Here is a 17,878-nt window from a genome sequence, read left to right on the forward strand (position 1 = left end):
ATATTGTGTCTATCTGTGATTCCACACCGCTGCTTGGAAGTATGCCGCACCTGCGCACTGGGCAGGGTTCTTCACGTAATCCCTCATCGTAACTCCTCATAAAATACAGATCAAACTTCGTACTGGTAAGTACTTGTTTAATCTTACTATTCCCTTTTAAAGCAGGTGGGAACCTCAAACCTCAATAATGAGAGGTTGAAGATGGCTACAAAAACTCCAGCCAGTTGGTCTGCATAGGTTTTAACAACACGACCAGAAATACTATCAGGTCCAGACTCTTTTCAAAGGGTGATCAACAGACTAAATTGTAATGACTGTGCATTTGTGTGAAGAGAGGTCATATATACATTTTCAAAAAGAGGGAAATATGTTCTATACCCACATGATCAATTGCAACAATGTGCAGAACATAATAACCATGTGTGAAAAGACCACCTTTCGGGATCAGAAATAGAGTGGCATATTCTCTCTGAAGCTCTTTATATTCTGTGGTCGTCCGGGGGCGGCCAGAGATGTGGGAGTCAGACAGGGGCGGCGCCCCCAGGCAGCGCATAGAAGCAGCGCTAAATCCTATTCAACTCTGCCTGTTAACCTACAAGCCCTGCCTGGACTTATGGGAATGACGGCCCAGGCTTACAGCCAGCACGGAGAAACAGGGCTAAATCCAGCTCAACTGCCTGCCTCGCCGGGTTAACCTACAGCCCTGCCTGGACTGAAGGGACACCAGCCCGGAGCCATGGAGTTAACGCTGCTTCTCCGCGCTGGCTGTAAGCCTGGGCCGTCGTTCCCATAAGTCCAGGCAGGGCTGGCAGGTTTACCCGGCGAGACAGGCAGAGTTGAGCTGGATTTAGTGCTGCCTCTCTGCGCTGCCGGTGGACGTTGCTCACGTCGCCTCTGGCCACCCCCGGACGGGGGTAGCGGGGTGCACTCAGGAGGGGACGGGGATGGTCCAGTGGCGGTTCGGCAGCAATTGTGGTGCCGGTGACCCAGGATCGATCCTGGGTGCGGATGAGGAACAGGTCTACGTCCATGCCATGGCATAGCTGCCGAGAGTGTTTTTCGCTTGACGTGGGAATGCGCAGTCAGAATACTGAACTCGCTTATTGTGGCAGGCATAGTTTTAAGGTTAGAAGGGAGAGTTTACAGGAGATGTCTGGCGCAAGTCTTTTTTTTTAAAATAGTGGTGGATCATTGGAATGTACTGCCGGGGCAAAAGTGAAAGTCAGTACGATGGTGGTGTATAAGATGCTATTAGATCGACACATGTATAAGCGTGTGGGGGGCGGGGGGGGGGGGGGGTGGTAGATGGAGGAGGAGGATCACATCCAGGCATGGGAGATTAACTTGGTATTATGTTTGTGATGGACATTGTGTACTGAAGGGCCTGTTCCTGCGCTGTACCTTATGCTCTATCATAGAGTCTATGTTTGTCTCCCAGTAATGCGATTTCTCCATGTTTTGAGCATATACCCAATTCCCCTTTCTACCAACCCGCCCTACCCAATCTTTGTTATCCTTCTTTCTTTCGGGCTGTCATAGAAACATTGAAAATAGGTGCAGGAGTAGGCCATTCGGCCCTTCAAGCCTGCACCGCCATTCAATATGATCATGGCTAACATCTAACTCCCTCTTAAATATAGCCAATGAACTGGCCTCAACTACTTTCTGTGGTAGAGAATTCCACAGATTCACCACTCTCTGTGTGAATTTTGTTTTTCTGATCTCGGTCCTAAAACACTTCCCCCCTATCCTTAAACTGTGACCCCTTGTTCTGGACTTCCCCGACATTGGGAACAATCTTCCTGCATCTAGCCCGTCCAACCCCTTAAGAATTTTGTAAGTTTCTATAAGATCCCCCCTCAATCTTCCAAATTCTAGCGAGTACAAGCTGAGTCTATCCAGAATTTCTTGATATGAAAGTCCTGCTATCCCAGGAATCAGTCTGGTGAACCTTCTCCGTACTCCCTCTATGGCAAAAATGTCTTTCCTTAGATTAGGAGACCAAAACTGTATGCAATACTCCAGGTGTGGTCTCACCAAGGCCCTGTACAACTGCAGTAGAACCTCCCTGCTCCTATACTCAAATCCTTTTGCTATGAATGTTAACATACCATTCGCTTTATTCACTGCCTGCTGCACCTGCATGCCTACTTTCAATGATTGGCGTACCATGGCCCCCAGGTCTCGTTGCATCTCCCCTTTTTTTTAATTTTGTCCATATCACATCACAGATGATGATGTTGAAATAAATCTTCTTACCTTCACTAAACCAATATTAAGTACCGCATTGTTAGATTTAAAAAATTGGGTTAAAAATGACAGTAAGATCTACTGACGGAAAGCAATACACAACTTCATCCAATTGCTATAGTCGTGGGATGCTAAATCCCGAGTTAAACTACGAAGGACTGTTCAAGATGACTCACGCAAAAAGCCGGCTCAAACTCGTCCAGAATTTGAGCGTATTTCACAGTAAACACAAATGAGGAATGAAGCCACGGGTAATTATTATGCATAATATTGCTGTCATTGAACATGTTAACCCTCCATGGTCGCGGTCTGATGGGTCCTTTGACCGGGAAGTTGGGCGGAGCTGAAATGCCGTCTCAGTGAGGCGGGGGCAAACGTCGCGCACCGCACTGGGAAAGCTGGGGAAGTCCAGAGTGACCGGATGGAGCATCGGGCCGGGGGAATTTTGGCGCACGGGGCGCACGAATTTAAATCTAACGGAACGCAGCGCGCGAGCGCAACGGGACGCAGCAACCGTTAGGGGCGGGAACTCGGCTCGGCCCGCTCCGGCCGTCTGACGGCGAGAATGTTCGCCGGGATGCAACTAATGACCGTCTCAGATTCGCCTTCCCGGTTGGGTCCCGTTCCCAGCAGCGGACGTGGGACTCAAAAACAGCCGCCGCAGGAAAGAGGTAATAGTTAACGGTAGTGGCTGAGCCTCGAGCAACAGAGGGGCACGGCCGAGGTACAATTGGGCTAACCCGTGGTTAATCTGTGCGGGGCTGAGCCTCATCCTTTCAACCACACCCTTTTTAATGCCGAGCCTGCCCTGTATGAGCCCCTCAGGTTGACAGTGGGGATATTAATATCTTCGTAATTGTCACTGTTGCGTTGGTGTTCCACGTTATAATCGAGACTGTTGCAATTCATGTTTTCAAACATGGGTTTAAGGCAATTTAATCAATATGTGAGACGTGAGCAATATGTAGCCTGCACCTGTAACTTGGACCACGTTTCTTCCCAGAAACGGTGGAGAAGATCAGGTCAAGAGTACACGAGAAGCTGAAAAAATAGCATTCGTCTATATAAACAAAAAAGGCATTGGGGAAATTAATGGGACTGAAAACTGGAAAATCTCCAGGATTTCATGAACTGCATACCAATGAAGGAAGTGGCAGTGAAGATTGTGTATGCCTTCTAAACTCCAGAGTGTACAAGCCCAGCTGCTGCATTCTCTCAGCATATGCCTGTCCCGCCATCCCGGGAATTAACCTTGTAAATCTACGCTGCACTCCCTCAATAGCAAGAACGTCCATCCTCAAATTAGGGGACCAAAACTGCACACAATACCCCAGGTGTGGTCTCACTAGGGCTCTGTACAACTGCAGAAGGACCCCTTTGCTCCTATATTCGATTCCTCTTGTTATAAAGTCCAACATGCCATTCGCTTTCTTCACTGCCTGCTGTACCTGCATGCTTACTTTCATAGACTGATGTACAAGGACCCCCAGATCCCATTGTACTTCCCCTTTTCCCAACTTGACACCATTTAGATAGTAATCTGCCTTCCTGTTTTTGCTACCAAAGTGGATAACCTCACATTTATCTGCATTAAACTTCATCTGCCATGCATCTGCCCACTCCCCCAACATGTCCAAGTCACCCTGCATTCTCATAGCATCCTACTCACAGTTCACACTGCCACCCAGCTTTGTGTCATCTGCAAATTTGCTAATGTTACTTTGAATCCCTTCATCCAAATCATTGATGTATATTGTAAATAGCTGCGGTCCCAGCACCGAGCCATGCGGTACCCCACTAGTCACTGCCTGCCATTCTGAAAGGGACTTGTTAATCCCCATTCTTTGTTTCCTGTCTGCCAACCACTCTTCTATCCATGTCAGCACACTACCCCCAATACCATGTGCCCTAATTTTCCCCACAAATCTCCTATGTGGGACCTTATCAAATGCTTTCTGAAAGTCCAGGTACACTACCTTGTCCCTTGTCCATTTTCGTAGTTACATATAAACCATATAACCATATAACAATTACAGCACAGAAACAGGCCATCTCGACCCTTCTAGTCCGTGCCAAACACGTATTCTCCCCTAGTCCCATACACCTGCGTTCAGACCATAACCCTCCATACCTTTCCCGTCCATATAACTATCCAATTTATTTTTAAATTATAAAAACGAACCTGCCTCCACCACCTTCACTGGAAGCTCATTCCCAACTGATCTGGATCCAGTTGTAAACTTAGATATCCTTTCTCACAGTCCACTACAGTGCCTTCCATAATGTTTGGGACAAATACCCATCATTTATCTATTTGCCTCTGTACTCTACAATTTGAGATTTGTAATAGAAACAATCGCATGTGGTTAAAGTGCCCATTGTCAGATTTTACTAAAGGCCATTTTTATCCATTTTGGTTTCACCATGTAGAAATTTCAGCAGTGTTTATAGTCCCCCCATTTCAGGGCACCATAATGTTTGGGACACAGCAATGTAATGTAAATGGAAGTAGTCATGTTTAGTATTTTGTTGCATATCCTTTGCATGCAATGACTGCTTGAAGTCTGCGATTCATGGACATCACCAATTGCCGGTGTCTTCTCTGGTGATGCTCTGCCAGGCCTGTATTGCACCCAACTTTAGCTTATGCTTGTTTTGGGGGCTAGTCCCCTTCAGTTTTCTCTTCAACATATAAAAGGCATGCTCAATTGGGTTCAGATCGAGAAATTTACTTGGCCACTCAAGAATTTTTAATTTTTTAAAATATTTTTATTTATTAGAAGTACAGTAAGTTACAATAGTACAAGCCACAAATATCTTATTACATTTATTGTACCCCTTCATTTTTTAAGCTTTGAGGAAAGATAGAAATAAAGAAAGTAAAGAAAGAGAGATAGTCGTGTTAGTGTGAAAGAATGATCAAAAAGAAAAACACATTAAACAAAGAATTAGAGAAGAAAGTTAAGAAATAGGCCATAGAAAAGAAAAAGAACCAAAAGCTCTATTATGAAAACCGCGCAAAAAGGATATACCAACTTCATATTTTTCATCCCCCCCTTACCAGAACCTGACACCATTTCTTTTTTAAAGTATTGTTGCACCTTATACTTGGCCACTCAAGAATTGACCATTTTTTAGCTTTGAAAAAATCCTTTGTTGCTTTAGCAGTATGTCTGGGATAATTGTCTTGCTGAAGAATGAACCGCCGGCCAATGAGTTTTGAGGCATTTGTTTGAACTTGAGCAGGTAGGATGTGTCTGTACAGCTCAGAATTCAATATACTACTACCATCAACTTACCGGGGATCGCCGACAGGAGCCCGGAGTGCTGGGCCTGCGGCACCGACATCCTGGAGTTGTGGTTCGCGGAGTTCCCAATGCGGGCGGCGCTGACAAACATCGTGGGGTCCTGCTACTCTGCCCTGTTTTATTATTTATTATTTATTTATTTTTATGATACTGACTGTAAAGGGAAATTCATTTCGTTGTCTCTAATTGAGACAATGACAATAAATTTGAATACAATACGAATACAATACAACAGTTGTATCATCAATGAAGATAAGTGAGCCAGTACCTTCAGCAGCCACACATGCCCAGGTCATAACACCCCCACCGCTGTGTTTCACAGATGAGGTGGTATGCTTTGGATCTTGGGCAGTTCCTTCTCTCCTCCATACTTTGCTCTTGACTTTACTCTGATATGTTAATCTTCCTCTCATCTGTCCACAAGACCTTTTTTCAGAACAGTGGTTGCTCCTTTAAGTACTTCTTGGCAAACTGTAACTGGGCCATCCTATTTTTGCGGCTAACCAGTGGTTTGCATCTTGCAGTGTAGCCTCTGTATTTCTGTTCATGAAGCCTTCTGCGGACAGTGGTCATTGACAAATCCACACCTGACTCATGAAGAATGTCGGACAAATGTTTGGGGATTTTTCTTCATTACAGAGAGAATTCTTCTGTCATCAGCTGTGGAGGTCTTCCTTGGCCTGCCAGTCCCTTTTCGATTAGTAAGCTCACCAGTGCTCTCTTTCTTCTTAACGATGTTCCAGTTGATTTTGGTAAGTCCAAGGTTTGGCTGATGTCCTAACAGTTTTATTCTTGTTTCTCAGTCTCTTAATGGCTTATTTGACTTTCATTGGCACAACTTTGGTCCTCATGTTGATAAACAGCAATAAAAGTTTCCAAAGGTGATGGAAAAACCTGGAGGAAAGACTAGATGCTGAGAACTCTTATACCTGCATAAAGGAGGCAATTAAACCTGTGCAATTTCAAATGCCTGTGAAGCCATGTGTCCCAAACATTATGAAATGGGGGAACTATATTGTTTGACTAATCTTCTTGAATTTTTTGAAGAGGTTACTAGGGAAATTGACTAGGGTAAAGCAGTGGATGTTGTCTATATGGACGTTAGTAAGGCCTTTGACAAGGTTCCTCATGGAAGGTTGGTTAAGAAGGTTCAACTGTTGGGTATAAATGCAGGAGTAGCAAGATGGATTCATTCTCGGAGTATGCAAGATGGATTCAACAGTGGCTGAATGGGAGAAGCCAGAAGGTAATGGTTGTTTGTCGGGTTGGAGGCAGGTGACTAGTGGGGTGCCTCAGGGATCTGTGTTGGGTCCTTTGTTGTTTGTCATGTACATCAATGATCTGGATGAAGGTGTGGTAAATTGGATTAGTAAGTATGCAGGTGATACCAAGATAGGGGGTGTTGTGGACAGTGGTCATTGACAAATCCACACCTGACTCATGAAGAATGTCGGACAGGTGTTTGGGGATTTTTCTTCATTACAGCGAGAATTCTTCTGTCATCAGCTGTGGAGGTCTTCCTTGGCCTGCCAGTCCCTTTTCGATTAGTAAGCTCACCAGTGCTCTCTTTCGTCTTAACGATGTTCCAGTTGATTTTGGTAAGTCCAAGGTTTGGCTGATATCCTAACAGTTTTATTCTTGTTTCTCAGTCTCTTAATGGCTTATTTGACTTTCATTGGCACAACATTGGTCCTCATGTTGATAAACAGCAATAAAAGTTTCCAATGGTGATGGAAAGACTAGGTGCTGAGAGCTCTTTTATACTTGCATTAAGCAGGCAATTAAACACAGCTGAGCAATCACAAACACCTGTGAAGTCATGTGTCCCAAACATTATGGTGCCCTGAAATAGGGGTGGGGCTGTGTATAAACACTGTATAAATTCACATTAGGCAGGAAATGGTGTTGGGTAGACTGATGGGACTGAAGGCAGAGATGGCACTTCCTGAGGGTTCTCAGGAAGAATAACATCACCCAGAGACTGCTGCTGTCCTTTTATCGATGCTCCATTGAGAGCATCCAATCATACTGTGTATGCGTGTGGTACACCAGCGGCTCGGAGGAAAGCGCTCCAGAGGGCCATTGACAACGCCCAGAGGATTGTCGGTATTATAAAGGACATTTCCCACCCCGAACACTCCCTGTTTGAACTGTGAACTGTTGCCGTCAGGCAGACGGTACAGATCTACAGGGACAAGGACAAACAGACTTAAAAACAGTTTTTACCCCACTGCTATAAAGGCACTAAATGTAGCCGCCAAGGAACGCAGAGGCGATACATACTAAGGGACTGTGGTACACTGTGAAATCGACAGAAGGATGTAGGGTTGGGTGTTTATGCGTGCTATTTTCATGATATTTATTTTAATTCTTTATCTTTTTTTAAATATTTTACCTTGTATGTATCGTTAGCTTTTAGAAATGTTTGAATGGTGCACTGACTGGCTGACATTTTTAAATTTTGTTGTACATGGTTCATGTTACAATGGCAATAAAGAAACTATTCTATTCTATTCTAAATCCTCAGGGCTTGATGGTCTGCATCCCAGGATACTTAAGGAAGTGGCTCTAGAAATCGTGGATGCATTGGTTATCATTTTCCAATGTTCTATAGATTCAGGATCAGTTCCTCTGGATTTGAGGGTAGCTAATGTCATCCCACTTTTTAAGAAAGGAGGGAGAGAGGAAGCAGGGAATTATAGACCAGTTAGCCCGACATCAGTGGTGGGGAAGATGCTGGAGTCAATTATAAAAGATGAAATAGCGGCACATCAATATCAATATCAGTTTTATTCGTCACATAAAGTTCAAGTGAAATGAATTTGCCAGAAGCGGTACAATAAAAAAAGAACACACAAAAACACAATAAAAATGTAACACAAACACCCACCACAGCATTCATCACTGGTGGAAGGCACAAATTTGACCAGTCCTCCATTTTCCCCATGGTCAGGACCTCAACCCTCCGCAACCGCCGCTGCAGGTGTCCAGATGTACAGACAAGGTAAAGTCCAGGTAAGTCCTGAATCGTTGCTTCCCCACCGGAGACCGCGGCTTCAGGTTGTTGTAGGTCGCAGGCCGGCGGTCGAAGATTTAAAGTCCCTGCCGCACTGCAGCCAGAAGCACCGCAGGGCCAGCGGTCAGAGCTCCTCTCTAGGGATCCCCGGCGAGGGATCCCGCTCCGGATTATAAGTCCACGCCGCGCTCGTGGTAGAAGTAGGCCGCGGGCCGGCGGTCGGAGCTTCTTCTCCGGGGTCCCCAACGAGGGATCCCAGGCTGCGGACACCGCGCCAGCTGGAGCTCCGCAGACCGTGGCTTCAGGCTGCCGCGGGCCGGTGAACGGTGCGCTCTCCTCTGGCGAGCCCGGGTGGGGGCTCGCCCGCTCCACGACGAGAGTCCGCACTGCGCCCGCCGCTGAATCCCCGGGCACGTCTCCGGGAAAGGCCCCCACGATCCTCGATGTTAGGCCACGGGGGAGGCAACATGGAAAAAGTCGCCTCTCTGTGGAGGAGGCAACTGAAGTGGTTTCCCATTTACCCTCCCCCCCCACACCACACACACAAGACACACAGAAACATTAAAAACATCCATTAAAACACAGTAAAAAAATTTAAAAAGTTGAAAAACTAACGTGCTGCTGGCAGGGCTGCCAGCTTGCAGCGCCCCCCACCGACATTTGGATTGCAGTAACAGGATCGGTTCGAGTCAGCATGCATTTACAAAGGGGAAATCGTGCTTGACTAATCTTCTGGAATTTTTTGAGGATGTAACTAGGACAATGGACAAGGGGGAGCGAGTGGATGTAGTGTACCTGGATTTTCAGAAAGCCTTTGTTAAGGTTCCATATAGGAGATTAATGGAGAAAATTAGAGCTCATGGTATTGGGGGTAGGGTACTGACATGGGTAGAAAATTGGATGGCAGACAGGAATTAAAGAGTAGGGATTAATGAGTCCCTTTCAGAATGGCAGGCAGTGACTCGTGGAGTACCGCAAGGCTCGGTGCTGGGACCGCAGCTATTTACAATAAACATTAATGATTTAGTTGAAGGGATTAAAAGTAACTTTAGCAAATTTGCAGATGACACAAAGCTGGGTAGTAGTGTGAACTGTGAGGAGGATGCAGGGTTACTTGGACAGATGCATGGCAGATGCAGTTTAATGTGGATAAATGTGAGGTTATCTTCTATGGTAGCAAGAACAGGAAGGCAGGTTATTATCTGAATGTTGTCAAGTTAGGAAATGGGGATGTACAACGAGATCTGGATGTCCTTGTTCATCAGTCACTGAAAGTAAACATGCAGGTACAGCAAGCAGTGAAAAGAGCTAATGGCATGTTGACCTTCATAACAAGAGGAGTTGAGTATAGGAGCAAAGAGGTCCTTCTGCAGTTGTACGGGGCCCTTGTGAGACCACACCTGTAGTGTGTGCAGTTTTGGTCTCCAAATTTGAGGAAGGACATTCTTGCTATTGAGGGAGTGCAGCGTAGGTTCACAAGGTTAATTCCTGAGATGGCGGGACTGTCATATGTTGATAGAATGGAGTGGCTGGGCTTGTATAATGGAATTTAGAAGGAATCTTATTGAAACATATAAGATTATGAAGTGTTTGGACACACTAGAGGCAGGAAACATGTTCCTCATGTTGAGGCAGTCCAGAACCAGAGGCCACAGTTTAAGGGGATGGCCATTTAGAACGGAGATGAGGAAAAACTTTTTCACCCAGAGAGTTGTGAATCTGTGGAATTCTCTGCCTCAGAAAGCAGTGGAGGCCATTTCTCTGGATGCTTTCAAGAGAGAGTTAGACAGGTCTTAAAGATAGCGGAGTCAAAGAATATGGGGAGAAGGCAGGAACGGGGTACATTGTGGATGATCAGCCATGATCACATTGAATGGCGGTGCTGGCTCGAAGGGTCGAATGGCCGACATCTGCACCTATTGTCTATTGTCACTGCTGTAATTTCTATTTGGTGAAACCAAAATGTATAAAACTACCCTTTAATAAAATCTGACAATGTGCACTTTAACCACATGTGATTTTTTTTCAATCACAAATCTCAAATTGTGAAGTACAGAGGCAAATAAATAAATGATGGGTCTTTGTCCCAAACATTATGGAGGGCACCATATACCATCGATTGTGGTATCATCTACAAATTTACTAATAATGCTATGGATTAAACTATGTATGGAAGATAAACCTGAATACCCATTTAAATCTGCAAGATTATCATTTGTTTTGTGATACCATCACAATTTAAAAGTAATTAAAGACTCAAATTTCAGCTTGTGCAATACATTTCATGACTTAAACAGTTTGCAAGTTGGAAATACGACTGCCCAGCAATATATTTAAATAGAAACATTGGCCAACCAAGGGCAATAAGCTGTGAAACCAGGTATTTTGACTCAACCATCCCGATATTGCCATGAACCGAATTCCCACTTGGCAGATGATATGCAGCCTGCAGCAGCTGGCAAATCTATCCCACTGGTCTCCAAAACACTTTATGTACTGACTGTACATATGTTGGCTGTTCATAACTGGGAGGACCTGAACTATACTTTTTCTCTGTAACATTATAGCAGTGGACCAAATAGCATCCTTTCCAAATGCTTTGTGACTGAATGGTCAATGGATAATAAATTATGCATAATTGTTCCAGATTTGAATTACCATTTGAAATTGGAAACTTTTTTAAGTGCAAGGCACATGGATCACGATACAGTTACAGCCATTGAAATTAGATTTTGTTTTTTGACCAAGTTGGTACATAAATTTTGTGAGAATTGCAATTGTAATTTTTCTTTTTTATAGACATATACTGACGTATTCTGTGCTTTCTTTTACGTCAAATCATTTCAGAGTATTGTTGAAAATGAACGTGAGGAAATATTGCTTTCAAATTTAGTGTTTTATATTTGTAAATAGATTGTGTCAAAGATGTATGCATTTTTAAGTAGGACAGCTAATTATCCAGCTATTGAAAGCTGCAGCTAAATCCACTTTCTGACTATTAAAACATTGATCTGTTTCATAAAATGTATATCATTGGAAGTATTTAAAAATAAGGTAGATAAATGTTTGAAATATGATGGTATTCATCGCAAGCTGTCACCATGATTGGGGTTGAGGTGATAGGTGTCCTGAACTACCATGTACCTCGGACTAGCTTTAATCCGACTTTACTGGACTTTATCTTGCACTTTACAGGACATATGTGGGGGCTTTGGAGAGGGTGCAGAATAGGTTTATCAGAATGCTGCCTGGATTGTAAGGTATTAGCTATAAAGAGAGGTTAGACAAATTTGGATTGGTTTCTCTGGAGCGTTGGTGATTGAGGGTAGAACTAATCGAAGTATATAAAATTCTGACAGGCATTGATAAGGTAGACAGTCATAACCTTTTTCTCAGGGTGGAAATGTCAAAGATTAGAGGATAAAGCTTAAAAGTGAGAGTAGAAGAAGAAAGGTGATGTGCAAGGCACATTGTTTTTACACAGAGATGCCGAGAACGTTGCCAGAGTTGTTGATGGAGGCAGATATGGTAGGGGCATTTAAGAGACTTTTAGATAGGCGCATGGCTATACAGATAATGCAGGGATATGGATCTCGTGCAGGCTTAGGAGATTAGTTTTACTTGGCATCATGTTCGGCATAGACATTGTGAGGCAAAGGGCCTGTTCCTGTGTTGTACTGTTCTATGTTCTAAGTTGACATAGGCAATGGATGAGGAGGAGTAAAATGAGGGTGTTTTTGGAATGTGTGAATATGTATTACTGTAGTATTTCCATGGATTTGAAGAGCCAAGAGATGTGTACAATTAATTGCCACAAAACCAATGAGTTTCAAAAAAAAGTTAAGGCTCACCAAGATTCAGAAGAGGAGGTGAAATGGATTTGGACACAGGAGAGTGATTTTCTTGGCTTGGAACTTACTCGTAAAATTGAAACTGTAAAACCAGCAGAGCCACCATTAGTACGTAATTGACAACAGGCTAGGAAAGTTTACCTTAAAACCACAGAACCATGCAGAAAATTGGAGCGTCGAGCATTGAATCTTCATTGTAGAGAAGTCCACAGAATTGAGAGCAGGATTTTCACTGACAAATCTCTTATTGGGAGATGGGAAATGGCTATGTGGAAGGTGAATGGTATGTTAGCATTCATAGCAAAAGGATTTGAGTATAGTAGCAGGGAGGTTCTACTGCAGTTGTACAGGGTCTTGGTGAGACCACACCTGGAGTATTGCGTACAATTTTGGTCTCCTAATCTGAGGAAAGCCATTCTTGCCGTAGAGGGAGTACAGAGAAGATTCACCAGACTGATTCCTGGGATGTCCGGACTTTCATATGAAGAAAGACTGGATAGACTCGGTTTGTACTCGCTAGAATTTAGAAGATTGAGGGGGGATCTTATAAAAACTTACAAAATTCTTAAGGGGTTGGACAGGCTAGATGCAGGAAGATTGTTCCCGATGTTGGGTAAGTCCAGAACAAGGGGTCACAGTTTAAGGATAAGGGGGAAATCTTTTAGGACCGAGATGAGGAAAACATTTTTCACACAGAGAGTGGTGAATCTCTGGAATTCTCTGCCACAGTAGGTAGTTGAGGCCAGTTCATTGGCTATATTTAAGAGGGAGTTAGATGTGGCCCTTGTGGATAAAGGGATCAGGGGGTATGGAGAGAAGGCAGGTACAGGATACTGAGTTGGATGATCAGCCATGATCATATTGAATGGCGGTGCAGGCTCGAAGGGCCGAATGGCCTACTCCTGCACCTATTTTCTATGTTTCTATGAACATGTAGGAGGATTAAAATGCGGCCACTGATAATGCAAAAAAAGAATGTAAGCAGTGGAGAAAAATGGGGGAGTCAAAGCAGATAGGGGTATAGAAAGAAATTGATAACAACTGATGTCCAACTGATTAGATTTGCAAAGCAAATGCGATACTAGCTCAGAAGAAATATTAAAGAACAAATTGATCTTATCAAATATTTTTATCGTATAGTAGAGTTTGAAGTGGCTATAAAGAATGACAAAGTGCATAAAATAAGATATTGTGAAAAAAACAAGATAGTCATGCTGCGGCTAATTGTGAGAATCATGAATTGCGAAAGATATCAAAGCCATGAAATTTGCGTTGAGGGACCCACCGCTAGGTGGAGATGAGACAAGCTGGGCTTTGTCTCCGTGGAGAGGAAAAGGGCCGATTGATAGATTGGTGCAAAATTAAACAGAATTTTGATAGGGTTTATAAGAGAATACATTTTAGAGGAGTTCAGAAAGCACAAATATAATTTAAAAAAGGAATCAAATGAAAAAAAGAGGAGAATGTATTGACTAAGTTGTAACTGTAAGGAATGCACTGTCCAACAAGAGGTGAAACCTGATTATAACTTTAAAAAGAGAATTGAATAAATGTTAGTATCCTTGCAACTCTCTTCCAAATAAAACCAAGAGGGTAACCATATAACCATATAACAATTACAGCACGGAAACAGGCCATCTCGGCCCTACAAGTCCATGCCGAACAAATTTTTTTCCCCTTAATCCCACCTGCCTGCATTCGTACCATAACCCTCCATTCCCTTCTCATCCATATGCCTATCCAATTTATTTTTAAATGATACTAATGAACCTGCCTCCACCACTTCCACTGGGAGCTCATTCCACACCGCCACCACTCTCTGCGTAAAGAAGTTCCCCCTCATATTACCCCTAAACTTCTGTCCCTTAATTCTGAAGTCATGTCCTCTTGTTTGAATCTTCCCTATTCTCAAAGGGAAAAGCTTGTCCACATCAACTCTGTCTATCCCTCTCATCATTTTAAAGACCTCTATCAGGTCCCCCCTTAACCTTCTGCGCTCCAGAGAATAAAGACCTAACTTATTCAACAGGGTAGTAGTAATAGTGAAAGATTACGAAGAAGAGTTCAGTTTGAGAGCAGTTGCTCAATATATATGTGATTTTATTTTTTGTTTCACAGGTGTTTTTACTTTTTTTTTAGATCCGATAGTGACTGGAGTCCATTCCTGCAAAAAAAAGCTCTCAAAGAGACCGGGATATATGCGGAAGGATGGTGAACAAAAAAGGTTAAGCCATCCCATGCCAGCTGGTATTCATTTGGTATCACAAAACATTGGAAAAGAAACCAAGACTTGTACAGACTTGTTTTTTGATATTAATAAACAAGAGAAACACAAATTGAATAATAAACATCCAAAGAGAAACAAAATTGCAGAATATCAGAATATAGTTTCAGATCACTTACCTGCCAGAAGTCCTGTGGTTGAAGCTATGATTGCGTTAGAAAGTGTTCAACATTCCATTGACTCTAACTATCAATGGACTGACAGTCAAGAGGGCTCATTTTATACTGGAATTAATACTTACTCCAAGCACTTGTCACCAGGTAAATTACAGAAGAAGGATGCTTGCCTTAAATGGTGTGAAAAGGAAAGAGGTATTGATGTAAACAAGCCACTAGCTGTTACACCAAATAAACAAGTGGATGGTGAGAACATGCAAAGACAGCAGCCTTGGGGCAAAGATAAAGAAATGGATTCTGCTAACACTTTCATTTCCAACTTCAATTTCATACAGATATCATCAAATTCTAACAATACCACTGTTGAAAATAGAGAAGAACTACAGCAGAATAGATTTGTTTTTGAGTTTCCTAATGCAGATATGAGACAATATGATACTAATACATTAGGAACAAATCAATTATGTCCCAAATCGTTATGGACGGATTTTGAGACTACTTGCTTGCACACATGTCAAAATGATGGCATTAGTTGTGGTGCTGACACAAAATCAGAGAACAGACCTCAGGATTATGACACCCTCTCATTAGATACAGATACTTTTTTGGGTTCAGCTGATTCTTCTGATGGCTCTTCTGCTGGTTCATCTGCAACATCAGGGTATGAGAGCAGTATCACGGTACTTGATCAGAAATGTTATTCTTTAATAAGGAAATATGAACCAATTCTTCAAGATTGCCTCCTTGAAAACAGAATGAAGTTGAAGGCTAGTATTATTAAAATATTTTAAATAGTTAATGTTTATTTTTGCATGTGCCATGTTATGAATGCCATAGGTTCTGAAACAAAAAATGCCTAGATGCTTTCGTAACAAAGGAGAAAAGAAAAATGTCTGACATCTGCTATAAACCAACGGACTCCCACAGTTATTTGGACGACACTTCCTCCCACCCTGCCTCTTGTCATTTCCTGCTCTCAATTTCTCCGTCTCCAAGATGAGGCTTCTAATTTTAGGACATCCAAGATGTCCTCTTTCTTTAGTAAATGTGGTTTAACCCACCCTGCTGTCATAGATGGATTCCTTATGCACGACTCCCCTGTGTCCCGTAGTTCTGCTCCCCCTCCCCTCCCCCCAGACAGAACAAGAATAGAGTTCCCCATGTCCTTGCCTTTCACCCCACCAGCCTCCGCATCCAACTCAGACATTTCCACCACTTTCAACATGATCTCACCAACTATCCATTCTTCCCATCCCCACTGCTTTCTGCAGAGACAGCACCCTCCGCTAAAAGGTTCACTAAATCCTTATATCACACCTTTGTCTTTTCATCTCTAGCCTTTATCCAACTATTTACCAATCCAAATCCCTCTTTCTCCCACCCCCACCCCCACCAGTCTTCCAGTTTTCTGGTCTTTCTGGTGATGTTTTAGGTCACGACCTAAAACGTCACCAATCCATGTTCTCCAGAGATGCTGCCAAACCTAACCCAGTGAATAACCCACTCCAGGCTTTTGTACTTTTTTTGGTAAACCATCATCTGCAGTTCCTTGTGTCTACAAAAGTAAAATGGTATTTTTTCCAGAATTGCATAAAACATTTGGAACTATTTGGTGTAATGAGTATTTGTTCAAGTAAATCGTAATGTATTTTGAAAGAATAAAATATAATTAGGTTTGGTTGTAAATTATTAGATTTTAAAAGCAGTGTTCCATTTTGTGAGAACAATATTGGAAAACGTAGGAGTAACAATGTGTATGTTCAGTATCAGTGGCAAAGCTTTGATGGTTTGGGGCTTTAGATGTGTCAACCAATGTTGGTAGCAGTTTAATGATTTTATTCATTGTTTTAATTTTGTGTGTTGACATTCATTTGGTACATAATTGTTGCATGAGACAAAAGATGTTCTTGCAGTTGAAATTCTACTTTTGTTTTTTCTTGGTCAGATGCTTAATGGTGAGCAGCAATGGAATGTTATCACTGCTGTGTAAACTGCAGAAAAATGTGCATTTGAGGCACATTTGCTTGGTGGTTCCCGTAAAGGTCCTGGCCCACTTTCCCAAGTTACTCACAAACTCTTGAGTTTTCCCCTTGATTCAAACTCGGAGAATTACGGTAATAGTCGTTCGTAGGTACTCTGGGCTATTTTTTTAAATTCGTGGACATTTTTCAACATGTTGAAAAAACGTCCCGACTTACCTGATGCCCCAAGTTCCTACGGCTGGCATTACGAGCCGCTACGAAACATCTACGGACTCCTACGGGCTCTCTACCGACATTACCCGACGTTCCCCAAGTTCGAATCAAGAGGAAAACTCGGGAGAGTTCGTTAGTAACTCGGGAAAGTGGGACAGGGCCTTAATGCTTTTATTACACCAAAATAGGTTTTCACCAAGATGTGAATAACAATTATCATGCGTTAATTTGATGAAATAAGACCACCGATTGTGTTGATTATAAAAAATTGTTCAGCAGTGATCTGCGATACACACCATATTTGATACTATTAATCAGTGCTTACTGCCTAAAATTATTTAGTTAAATTATTGAAATAGTATATTTAAAAAACACTGATCTGAATATTATTCATTAAAAGCTAGCGGGGTTTAATCTAGCCCTTTTATATTTTTCCAGACCATATCCAAATGTCCAGTTGCTTCCTAAAATGGCAGGTTGTCTTGTCTGTTGACAGTCTGGAGGAAGTGCTGGAGGAACTCAGCGGATTCCTCAACATCTATGGAAGGAATGGAGCAATGACTTTTCAGGTTGGGACCCTTCTTCAGATGAGAACTTCAGACTCTGAAGGGTCTTGACCTGAAACACTGTCTGGCTGTTCCCTCCACAGATCTTGCTCAGTTCTTCCAGCACATTGTGATTTGCACAAGATTCCAGCATCTGTGGTTTCTTGTGTCTCCATTAAATGTTATGATTTTAGGATCAGAGTAACCCATTCCCAGTCAAAAGAACAAAACTACACATAAACAGGCCAAAATCGCTCAAGGAAGCCCTATCCCAGTTAGTCCCATTTGCCTGTGTGTACCCCATGTCCCTCTA

General features: G+C 42.8%; 1 protein-coding gene across 3 annotated transcripts in view; it reads left to right on the top strand.

The window, feature by feature from the left end:
- Window positions 1-2,329: 2,329 nt before the first annotated feature.
- The window catches only part of disc1 (DISC1 scaffold protein), an 86,677-nt gene continuing 71,128 nt past the window's right edge, over window positions 2,330-17,878 (top strand). For 2 of the 3 annotated variants that reach the window (XR_008723432.1, XM_055635183.1), the window contains exons 1-2: window positions 2,330-2,921; window positions 14,544-15,592. Coding sequence is in view for 2 of the 3 variants with exons in the window: in XM_055635183.1 (XP_055491158.1) it covers window positions 2,816-2,921; window positions 14,544-15,592 (1,155 nt within the window). In the remaining variant the exon portion in view is untranslated. The remainder of the gene's footprint in view (window positions 2,922-14,543; window positions 15,593-17,878) is intronic. The other variant, XM_055635184.1, reaches the window with a different exon arrangement.

This window comes from Leucoraja erinacea, chromosome 5 (genome assembly GCF_028641065.1).
Source record: "Leucoraja erinacea ecotype New England chromosome 5, Leri_hhj_1, whole genome shotgun sequence".
Taxonomy (NCBI): domain Eukaryota; kingdom Metazoa; phylum Chordata; class Chondrichthyes; order Rajiformes; family Rajidae; genus Leucoraja; species Leucoraja erinaceus.